This window comes from Aedes albopictus, chromosome 3 (genome assembly GCF_035046485.1).
Source record: "Aedes albopictus strain Foshan chromosome 3, AalbF5, whole genome shotgun sequence".
Lineage (NCBI taxonomy): Eukaryota > Metazoa > Arthropoda > Insecta > Diptera > Culicidae > Aedes > Aedes albopictus.
In genome coordinates, this window is record NC_085138.1 from 124,285,471 (window position 1) to 124,297,634 (window position 12,164).

A 12,164-nucleotide genomic window follows, 5' to 3' on the forward strand; every position below is an offset into this window, starting at 1 on the left:
AAGTGCTAAAATTGAAACGAAATGTTACAGTTGTTTGGCGCATAGCTTTTCCGATATCCAGTTATGCGTGTTTGTTTGAGTTTTTGGTTTACGTTGAGATAGGCCAAACGTGGGAACTATGCCAACGAAGCATCCCGATACCCTATAATGTAACAAATCATGTTTTGAATAAATAAAACAAGTTTTGTTATAATTTTGTTACTAAATATAATAAATACTATTATAATTTTGTCATGGATATTCAGATAGAAAAATCCTTACAACAACATTATATCGTCGGTTTCCTGCAATAGGGGCACAACTCAAAATATGTGAATTGTCAGAATGAGCGTTTGAATATTGGCAATCTTGAAGCACTTCCTGCAAGTTCACTTATTTCTCTCATCATTTGAAAAAAGTAAACGAATTTTGATTGTTGTATCATGGAGAGGGACTGAAGAACTATCTGTTTCATGAAGTTTCGGTTACTATTTTTCAACGACTATTGAAAAAAATAACTGATTTTGAGTTGTGCCTTTATTGCGGAAAATTTATAAAAATGCATAATTCTCGCGTTTCTTAACGAATTTCGGAACGGGTCTTTGTGAGATGAAAGTTTACGTAGTTTTTAGTCATTTGCCATCAAAATCTCAAAAATGACAAATTTTGAGTTGTGCCCCTATTGCAGGAAACCGACGATATCTGCTTTTGTTACTTCTCGCATCAGTTGCTTAATTTTGTTATGTGCTTCTGGTCGGAGACAGTATGCTGAAGTATTGTATACTTCTCAAGATATTCGTCTCAAAAGTACTGGGAGTGTGGGACTGTTACAGAGCGCTTCAAGGAGAAGATGTGTCTTTCAGTGGGATTTTAAGGCGTTTCAGGGAGCTTCCGAGGGGTTCTCGAAGGTTTCTGGAGGGATGTACGAAAGTTTCTGAGAGTTTCAAAAGATTTTGAAGCGTTTCAGAGATTTTTGTTGGACTCCAAGGAAGCTTCCTGGTTTCAGGTGGGCATAGGCTTCCACGAGTTACAAAGAAGTTTTTGGGGTTCTCAGGAGTAGGGGGACTTTAAATGCATTCGAATGGGTTAGATAGGGTTCCAGGGGTCTCCTATGCTTCCAGGAGATTTTGGGAAAGTTCCTGGGGCTTTTTATGTGGATTCTAAGGTATTGGAGGGGTTTCTGAGCGTTTAATATTTCAGGAAACTTCAGAGGGCTCAGGAGAAAGGGAGTTCCGAGGGTTTAGGTGAATTTCTGGGGAGAATCAGGGGTTTTATAGGAGCTTACAGGTATTTCAGATAGTTCAAGTGGGGTTCAGGATAGTTAGAAGAAATTCACAGGATCTTAGGGAAGCTTCAGAAGGGGTTGAAAAGGATTTCAAGGCATTTCAAGATATTTCAAGCGGCTCTAGCAGCCTTGAGGAGAGTTTGAGAATATTGGGTATCTCAAAAGGTTCAAAAGTGTCTCAAGATGTTTCGGGGAGTTTAAGAGCACTTCAGTGGAGTTTCAGAGGGTTTCAGGCGGCCTCAAGTAATTTTAAACGAGTTTACGGGGGTCTTAGGATGGGTTTCAGTAACTTCAATGGAATTTGTTAAATGTTTATTATATGTATGAAGCTATGTGATTATTTATCTTATTAGAAATACTGGATACTATTACTGGTTATGCCTGTAGATTTGATGACCCATACTCAAGAGAGATCTTGGATACTCTAAGCAGTAATTGTGTTCACCACCTGACCGATCATATTTGCATGAGACTGGGTGAGCATGAACTTTGTTCGTAGGGCTTCAAACTACCACGAGTTATGTTTGCCTTTGCCTCTTCGTGGGGTACTTTATGCATGTCCAGTAAATTGACCTCGTACAGCCTAAGATGGTCAACGACGCTCGGACTGGTTGGAAGGGTGGGAACCCCTACATTACACAAGAAAGACAATCGACAGAGAAATGTGCAATTTGGTGACATTATCGTAGCTGACTCTTCGCCCCAACTGCCATTGTTCCTAAACACTTACCAAGGCTAATAAAAATCTCGGAAATAAAACCAAACTTGGTACACTTGCTGGCACGCAACCGACGACACCAAAATACCGCCGCAACTGGATCATTAGGTAACAGACGTTTTGTCGCTGTTTGGTGCTTCCTTGGAAGTGCTCCGCTTCATGAATGCTCTTTGCATACTTCTCCCATCGTAGATGAGTACCATTTGCATTGCAGCTGATGCTTGGTAGGTACCTACCTATATCTTGGTATGCAAAAAAAGCGCGGTGACTGACGACGACTGATGGTTTCGACGATTTCGACGTCCGTCGCTTTGGTTGGTTTGATGGATGAAATAGATAGGTGTTCGGCTCTGTACAGACGCCGCCTGACTGCATCATGTTTGGTCGATTACGCGACCGAGCGAGGGTGGAGAATAAGTAGCATGGTCTCGTATCGGATCACGGATACAGAGCTCAACCGCGTGACGGCGACGACGACGACGAATGGGTAATTTTGATTATTGGGTGGGCAAGGAGTCGGGGGTTAAGAAACGATTTAAGGAAATTGATGAAAAGAAATGAAACAATATAATCGAGGGTTGAAATGGAACTCAAATCTGCGGAGCGAAAGAAAGGCGCGCGCCTTTCTTGAATCCTAAGTAGAGCCCGGCTCGAGTGACATAATCGTTCGGAATGATATGATTTGTGTAATTTGCTTTTATCTCCCGCTATGACCCCACAATTGTTACGGCAACAACAACGTTCGCTTACTGAAATTGGTGTTTTGTTTTTCTTTCGCCCTTCTTTGCAGGTGAAGGTTGTGTAGAGAAGCCGTTGGCCACGCTCTGGAGGAACTATACTCAAAACAGCAAACCGGACGTGCTGATGAAGCTGTGCTTGTGCCCTTCCGGACTGAAGGCCACCACTCGGCAGCACGGTCTCACGGAGTACTGGTCCCATCGGATAACGTACTGTACGGCACCAAAGAACTACCCGAGGGTCTTCTGCTGGATCTACAGGCATGAGGGTCGAAAGCTGAAGCATGAGTTCCGTTGTCATGCGGTCATCTGTACCAAAGAATCCGTTGCGAAGGATATCAGTTCTACACTGAAGGTAAGTTATGGGGGAGTATGTAGTAATCTTGTTTGCAGGACGCATACCACATCATTATTGATATCGAAAGTTTGACATGGATATAAAGATGTATGGGATATGGATTCTTGGTTTACTGGTTTCTAATTTGTAACTTCAGATGAAACTGTTTGGCGTACACAGACAACACAATTAGTCTCATGCGAATTTGAAAACCTAATATGGCAAATCAGATAATTAGATGGCGACCGTAACATGATTTGAATCGTCATCGTCTTGACCTGTGGTCTGGTTAATTTTCAGTAGACTTCCCTTACTGCTTTGTTGAGGCTGCGCCGCCAAGACCCTGTGGCCCTCCCTATGCTGCAATGGCCTGCTGCAGTACGCTTGCTTGCAGATTTCGTTTCCACCCCTGTGTAGAGTGTGGCCGTCCTTCCTCCCAGCCCTTACTGGGGACCCCTTTCCAACCGCGGGCTCGGATCCAACCCAGAAGATCGACGCCACGACAGCAGCGCTACCATGACTTCCTCTCCGCGGCCACTTAATCGCTGTTAGGGTCTATCTCGAGCCGATTTCGAACCCCTGGATCACCTCTTGTACCGCATTTGAACTAGCCATTTTCCGAGTCCACGCGCCACCTCCTTTGTAGCTCCCAGACGATGTGGGTGATAGCCGTTGAAACGGCATTCCGGCCAAACTCATCCCTACACATCCTCTGGACAAGATTGTCCGGAGTTGTGTCCTCTCGGCATGTGCAAACATAAGGTCACGCATTGTGCGAAAACGCGGTCACGCGCCGCCGTTTCCTCCAAACCAGCACAAACAGAGTATTCGAGAGAATCCGTGTGCCCGAAACGGTGTAGATACTGTTGGAAGCAACCATGGCCTGAGAGGACATGTGTCAGGTGGAATGTTACTTCCTCATGGCGCCTAATTCAACTATTTACCCTCGGTATCAACCTATGGGTCCACCTTCCTTTGGTGGAACTGTCCCACGCGCGCTGCCATTTGACCATGGAGGCCATCCTGGTAGTCCTGCGTATGCCTCTTGTGCCGTGCATTTCGAAGCAATCCATGTTCTCTCTGATAAGGATGTCCATAGGCACCATTCCAGTGGAGACGCAGAGCGCATCACGTCGTATGACATGGTACGGTACGCGCTCGCAACCCTCAGGCACATCAGCCTGTAAGTACTTTCCAGCTTACCATGGTAGTTTTCGGTACTTAGCGCAGTGCCCCACGGCGGGCCGCCATACCTTTGTATGGACGTAGCAACACTAGCTTGCGCTTACTGGTGTACACCGCAGAGCTATTGGACATCATCCGGGACAGTGCCGCAATAGCTGTGGAGGCTCTTTTACAGGCATAGTCGACGTGGCTATCGAAGGTAAGCTTATCGTCGATCATCACGCCCAAGTGTTTGACGGAGCGCTTTGACAGGATAGTGCACTCACCTACACTGATATCCCCCTGCTGTTCCGACTTCCGGTTGTTAACAACCTTCACCTCAGTCTTGTGGTGAGCCAGCTCCAGTTTCCTGGACCTCATGCACGCCTCCACAACCTTGATCGAGTGGTCGGTAGTCAATTTCACCTCCTCGATCGTTTCACCGTAGACTTTGGGCGTAATGTCGTCGGCAAATCCGACAATCTCCACTCCCACTGGGTACTCTAACCTTAACACCTCGTCGTACGTGACATTCCATAACACCGGATAGAACAGGATAACGGGATAGAACCTTGCGAGACACCTGAGGTTATGTGAAAGCACTTCCGACCAACCTCCGTGTCGTAAACTAGTACTCGATTCTGGAAGTAACTTTCGAGAATCTTGTACAGGTACCCCGGTATCCCCAGACGCACCGAGACGCAAGTGCGCATCGGCAATAGTAGACCAGCTGGCGCTATTAAACGCATTCCTAACATCCAGAGTCACTACCACACAGAAGTGAATTCCCCTCCTCTTAGGCTCGAGTGCTTTCTCGGCGGTTTTTGTAACCGACATGATAAAGTCTACGGTGGACCTCCCCTTCCGGTAGCCGTACTTGTTGCTCGAAAGACCATTTTCGCCCTCCGTGAACCTCAACATTCTATTGAGGATGATCTTTTCGAGCACCTTCCCCGCCGTGTCAATCAAGCATATTGTTCTGTATGCCGACGGGTCTCCGGGTGGTTTCCCTGCCTTTGGCAATAGTACCAGGCCCTGCCTCTTCCAAGCTTCTGGGAAAACTCCCTCGTCCAGGCATTTCTGCATAGCAGACCTGAACATCTCGGGAGCCTCTGCCATAGCTACTTTAAGGGCATGTTCGGAACTCCGTCCGGACCTGGGGCCTTACCTACGCTAAGGGACTTTTCTATCCCCGTAAGTTCCACATCGGTGACCCACTCCTTATCGTCAGCCCCAGTCCCCGGCTGTCCTACGAAAGAAGGCCAAGGACTAGGATCATGACGCGAAAAAAGCCCTTCGATGACCCCCTCCAACATCTCTGGAGATTGATCTGTAGTAGCCATTACACCTCTCGTCTTGGCCATAACGATCCTTTAGGCATCGTCCGACGGGTTCGCATTGGCACTCTGACAGAGACCCTCAAAGCAGGCCTTTTTGCTTGCTCTTATCTCGGTCCTAAGCGCAGCTTTTGCAGCGGCGACTACCAACCGCCGTTCGTTTCGCTCTTCCTCTGATCGTGCTCGCTGCATCCGCCGCCTAGCCCGTAGGCAGGCGCGGCGCAGGTCCGCAATCGCGTCGGTCCACCAGTAAGCCGGTGGCCTCCCATTTCTAGAGTGGACTCGCCTAGGCATGGTCGCATCGCACGCACGCGAGAGCACCGCTACCAGCTCGTCGCCGTCTAAACCAAGTAAGTTTCGCTCACGGCAGAGCGTCTCCCTAAGGGGCTGTCCATAAACCACGTGGTCATGAGGGGGGGTTGGCCAATGACCATTTTGTATGGATAAATAAAAAAATTTGTATGGACTAATGACCACGCGGGGGGGAGGGTTTGAGAAGTCCCAAAAAAATGACCACGTGGTTTATGGACAGCCCCAGTACCCCTTCGTCGAAGTATGATGTCTTCCACCTGCGAGAGCTTGGTCTTGGCCCAGCCGCCTCTTCCTCTACCCGCTGCCTGCTGTTGTTGTAGTCGATACTGTAGCAAATCGCCAGGTGATCGCTGTGAGTGTAACTATTGTCTACTGTCCAGTTCAAACTACTTGTTAGGCTATAAAAGGTCACGTCAATAATCGACTCCGCACCGTTTGGACTAAAGGTACTCTTGGTACCGACATTAGCCAAGTCGACATCTAATATGGCCAGTGTCTCTAACAAGACCTGACCCCGCTGGTTCGTGAAGTGGTTTCCCCATTCCACGGCCTAGGCATTAAAGTCGCCCTGTTAGCACGGTCGTCATGCGGTCCAGCATTTGCGTGAACTGCTCGATCGGCCACCGCGGAGGCGCATAACAGCTACAGAAGAAGACCCCGTTTACTTTGGCGACCACGAAGCCCTCATAGGTAGTAGACACCAACTCCTGGACGGGGTATTTACCCGTCGTCCATATCGCCCCCATTTTCTGGACCCATCCGCGACCCAATTGCCGTAACCAGCGGGTACTCGGTATGGGTCCGCTATGATGGCCATATCCCTCCACTCAAAAACCGCCTGATAAAGCAGTTGCTGAGCTACGTCAGTGTTCAGGCTCAGCTGCGTTACCGGCACTGTGATTTGTTCACTGCGGCTTTCTTGAAGGCCGGGTACCTTGGACCACCCTTTGGATGCCTATTATTCGTGGATTTCCCGGTACAGATCATACAAATGGGTGGACTCGTGCAGCCTTGTTCCTGAAGGCCTTCAGCACCGCATCTCCTGCACAACTCGTGCCTGTCAGGGCCTTTGCAAGTCCATGACTTGTGTCCTGGTTCCAGACACCTAAAGCAAACCTCCGGTGGCTCGTGGAACGTCAGGTGACATATGCACCAGCCAACCTTAATTCTCCCTACTTTAACGAACTTTTTGATGTTTGCCAGCAGGTATCATTTCCCTGCTGGCCCCTTCCGTAACCTAACGGTTGCAGCGGCCACCTGCACCTCGCACTGTTGCGCAGTGCCGTGACGAGCTCTTCCACTTCGGTGACCTCGTCTAGATCTTTGATCTTCAGGGTCGCCTCTTGTATGAGAGCCCTCACCTCTACTCCTTCGCCAAGGACCTCTTCTGTCAACCTCTGGTAGGCGGCGCCCTTGCGTTCCTGAAGCGCCCAGTATCATCTCGCCCATGCGAGTACGTCTAATACCGCGCACGTCAGCTCCCAGACCCTCGAGCTTGGCGTCGCTTCGCATCGCTTTCAACGTCCGAGTACTTCGACTGTTTCGTCTTGATGACGAACTCATCGCCTTTCTCGCGCTTGGCACTCTCTTACGCCTTGGTTTGGCGTTCCTCACTTCTACCTGCGGCTTTGACTTCTTCTTCATTCGCTCTACCTTAGTCAAAAGGTAGGGGGCGGGGGGCGATGGGCACTCCCCTTGGTTCGCCCTACTCTGTGGCTGCTGAGGGCCTACCAACGGTCGAATCCCTCTGTTCCCATCCTTCCGGGACGGGCCAGCCTTTTCAGGCCCACCCTTTCCAGCTTTCCGAGAACCCTGGCTGGGGTCCGACTTACCGGCATTGCTGCCGGGTAAGTATATGCCTGGACTTGCGGGCACCGCCGGACAGCTCTTCGCCTGACGGCTGCCTCGCCCGCTTAAACGAGTGATTCTCACGAGCATTCGCATCCGCCACACCTCTTGGACTACCTACGAAAGCGAAGGCTTCCGTTTGGGTAAACTTCGACTCTTTTTCCTTCACAGGTTCCGCCGCTGCTGCAGTCATTATCGCGAGTATCGCGTGTTCCTGCTTGGCCTCGTACATCGACGTACGAAGTCGAAACAAGACCATTTTCAGATCCTTGCTAATGTTGGAATTCGTGGACGCAAAGTCGATGATCTTGCCAAGCTGCTGCTCATCCACCTCAATTGTGGGCAGTCCTTTTTTGTTGTGGTTGACGGCCCTTTAGCAACCACGCTCCATCCATTATCTCCACCGGCTGGCTTGTCGGGGTGTGGACCGGAGCTCCCACGCTCGAGCTTCCTGCGCCTAACTTCTCACTTCTCCTTACCGGAGACCTTGCAACCAGAGATGGAAACACTCTCATCGTGAATCAACTCGCGAGTGTAAAAGCAACAAACGGTTTACTCACGGTGCCGAGAGTAAGCCGTGTGTGAGTTTATTCGCACCCGCTTGCTTCACGAGTATGAAGCAAAACAAAAACAAAAACACTCATGAATTTTTATTCGCGAAGAACAAGTGGAGATGCGGGAATTGCATTTTAGTGCGATTTTAATAGCAAAACAAGTAATTATTCATCAGATAGTAGTGTTTTGTGCTTTATTGTTCCTGAAAAGTTAATCTGTCGGCCGTGTAAATTCGTTTTTTCACAAAATTGAAAAATGTTCAGAGCTGCTTCGCGAATCAATCACGAGTGCGACCAGCTTCGTTAGCTCGCGAGTGAAGGAAGTGCGAATATATTCTGGCTTCTGTTGTTCACGAGTAGGATAGCTTTGCGTTTGTGTCTACTCAGCTGCATTCCTCACTGTTTTCCATCACTGCTTGCAACCCACTCCTTGTGTAGGGGTTGATGTCACCACTACCGCATCACCCGCTTTCTGATTTTTCTGATTATTTTGTTTCATGTGTGAATCCCACGAATCGCATGGGACAAGGTCCACCACGCCAGAGACCTGTATTAACGCGATAAGGGTTGAAAGGGGGGGGAGGTTCGTCAGGCCCCGGGGTTATAATCCCTGTTGCTCCAAAAGTAGTCCTCGCATTTTTGATCCGTGCACCTATGTCGCTCTTGGTACCGCCATCGGCCGCCATTTGACTACCAAGATATTGAAAGCTGAATCAGCATTCTCCACTGCTTGCTCAGCTACCGTAAAGCTTGAAGGGTTGACCGTGTTTACATCCAACGATTTGGTCTTGTTGATGGTAAGACCCGCCGGCAAAAAGTGTCGGCAATATCATCGCACTTACTCTGCATATCAGAGCGCCGTTGAGCTAGAAGATGCCAGTTCAAAATCACACGATTTTCTATACTATAAATAATAACCTGATATGCCATTTTTTAGACTTTTAGTACATAGATATTCTTTAGCGTCCCACATGAGAGAAATACTGTATACACATTACACATATGATAATGTTCAACGATACTCATAGTCTTCTTTTATTTTTAGGAAAATCTAGCCAAAGCTCTGCAGGAGTTCAAACGGGACAAGCTGAACCGGCAAAATGCCCGCCTGAGTTTGGCCAACAGCGTGTACGACAACCCGAGCATGCCCCGGCGGAAAATCATGCTGAGCGTCGGTGCCAACAACTACCGACCACCGCTGGAGCGATCCAAATCCGCTCCAAAACTGATGGCCATCGAGGAGATGATTGCCGAGGAGGACGAAGAGGAAGATGAATCCGCCGGTAGACCGGTAAGCAAGAGTCAGGGAGAAGAGCTGCGGGCGTGCTGTAAGGAGGATTCACTGTTTCCGTCAACGACCCTGGGCAGACGGAGATGTCGCCGAGGTCATTCCATACGCAGGAGCAGACTGAGAAATTCGTTCAAGTCACCCAAAGCAGTTGAAGCCAAAGTACCTTTGAAGAATGAGAATGTCGTGCAGGATAATCCCATGAACAAGTCGGTTGATTCGATCTTGGATACCATTAAACAGGAAGAAGAGGAAGATCAGTTGGCAGAAACGGAAGAATGCACGGATGACAGTCAAATTGTGGTGCGACCGTCTCATCATTCGGATTCCTCAGAGGATGACTTCGAAGCATTCCTTTTGAACTATAACTATAATTCCAAAGAACCTCTAACGTCGGAGCTAATCTCGTACTTGGACATGAAGCTGAGCCCCAAAGTGACCGCAAGCATGCATGATCTGAGCAGTAACCTGCGCGAAGGAGAATCTGATCAAAGAAGGCGGTTAGAAGATGCACGGCTAGCGCTTAGCTTGGATGATTTGGATAACTACGAAGAAGGCCATGACAATGAAGATACCGAAGACGACGTATTCTTCAATCAGAATGATGTTCTCGAAATACTTCGAAGTACGACCAAATGCGGTGAGAAATCCGACCTCATGACATGTAGTGGAGATGATACTGCTCCCCCGTCGCTACTATGTGTAACGAACAAGATCAATGGAAACTCGGACAGCGACGAGGGATCCATCTCCAGTGGCTGTGAAACCTCCAGTACAGTTACCACCAATACGGACGAATCCGCTGCAGCCATCCTCATCAAACCGTGCTCCGTTCTGGAGCGAGTTCGAAGCTTCGAGCAACTCGCCGAACATCCAGTCATCCATGAGCCAATTGGCGAAAAGACTCCTCTCGGAAAACATAACCTCGACACGACCATCTTCAAACGGAGCATCACCTTCCCTGCTCCGGGCGTGAAAACAAGCTTCCTCCTCCCGGTCTCCTCATCCATCGTCCCCGAAGAGGAACCCCTCTCGGAAACACCGTTGGATTCGCTCACTCCCTCACCCACTCCTTCCTCAACGAAACCCTCAACGTCTGCCAACGGAGCCATCCCCTCGGCTCGACGCCTCAAATCCACGGTGGCCGCCGTCAACACCGAACTGATAAACCACCTCCAGGCAATCGACTCCGATTCGGACCTCAGCGATGAATCCGGCTATGTGGAATTTCAGGATCATCACCATCAGCCTACCATAAAGTCCGTGAAGGCCTGAGATGGCGCCACGAGGAAGTGAGTCGCCTACTCTGCTCCTCGTGTGAATCAATTCACGGCCTACTACGGGTCAGGAACGCAATCTTAGCGGTGTCCGCAGTGACACGCCTGGCAAACGGGTTCGGGTGCAAAGATCTAGTGATTTAGCTTTATATCTGTTATATAACTTACTGCATCTAGATTTGTAAGCAGAGAGAAGCATCACAAAAAAAAATCGTTAGGTTGCATTATTGTTTTCGGTCGCTCTTGAATTGAAGAATCTCACGTGTCGCACTACCTGTTGGGCGACACGTTGCAGCGAGAGCGTAACCCACATACCAAATAATTTATTACTGTAGTCGTACATGTTTCGAAAATAAGTACATTTCGCAATGAGAGATGACCAGCTGGTTACTTTAGTTAGAAGCGAGAACTAGAAGAGGGATTATAAATTGAAATTTAGTTCTAGTAGGAACCAAGTGATTAGGTGTCACATCACAAATGTGGGAAGGGATTATATTTATCTAAGGAATTTACAGGTACCTTTTTACCTAAATCTAACCGATTCCAACTACTATTGCAAGCAAACAATCACAAAACTTCCACACAACACAATCACAAACACAGACCTACAAACAAACTCACACATTCACGTACAAGTTGTCTTATCTGATAGAAACTAACCCAAGCATATGTACCAAAACTGATTCTAAAGTAGAGTTGTTAGGGAAACCTCACACAAACAAGCGCGCACCAGAAACAGATGTCTTCAATGTTGTCTACAAACAATAATGATGTTAACAAATTGGATGAAAGGAAAAATCAATTCGAGAATATAATCTCCATACCGATTAAATCAGTCGAATCAAAACGAGAAAGGACTTAAAAATCAGTAAACTGTGAAATTATACTAACAAACGAGATGATTATAACTATTATTAGAAGTGGTTTATGTACCAAGGTGGTACATACGCACGCAGAGATAGAGAGAGAGAATAAATATGGATGACTATATTTATTGCGATACAAGCAGATGATATTATTATAAATGTTTCCAAATTTATGGCAAAAAGCTGCAAAATAAACTATTGGATGAAAATATGGACCGGTGTGACGTGATGTTATTTCTGATGACTTTCCGACATTTGTATTGCTGTCTGGAGCTGATTCATAAGTTGAAGATTTCACTTTCTATAGCCGCACCCTTAGGTGCTGGCTATAGAGACGGAGAACTCGCAAATAATGGAACTTGGAGAACTCGGAAACATCCTGGAATGCATCTGATGGAATTCCTGGATGAATCACTGCTAAGTGTTCAAAATTCCCGAGGAAAGTCTAACTGCAAAATGATA

General features: G+C 47.8%; 1 protein-coding gene across 1 annotated transcript in view; it reads left to right on the forward strand.

Moving 5' to 3' along the window:
• The window catches only part of LOC109413914 (uncharacterized), a 64,956-nt gene extending 53,039 nt beyond the window's left edge, over positions 1 to 11,917 (forward strand). Inside the window, exons 2-3 of the mRNA XM_062861302.1 lie at positions 2,773 to 3,074; positions 9,317 to 11,917. Coding sequence (XP_062717286.1) covers positions 2,773 to 3,074; positions 9,317 to 10,834 — 1,820 coding nt within the window. The 3' untranslated portion in view covers positions 10,835 to 11,917. The remainder of the gene's footprint in view (positions 1 to 2,772; positions 3,075 to 9,316) is intronic.
• The last annotated feature ends 247 nt before the right edge of the window (positions 11,918 to 12,164 follow it).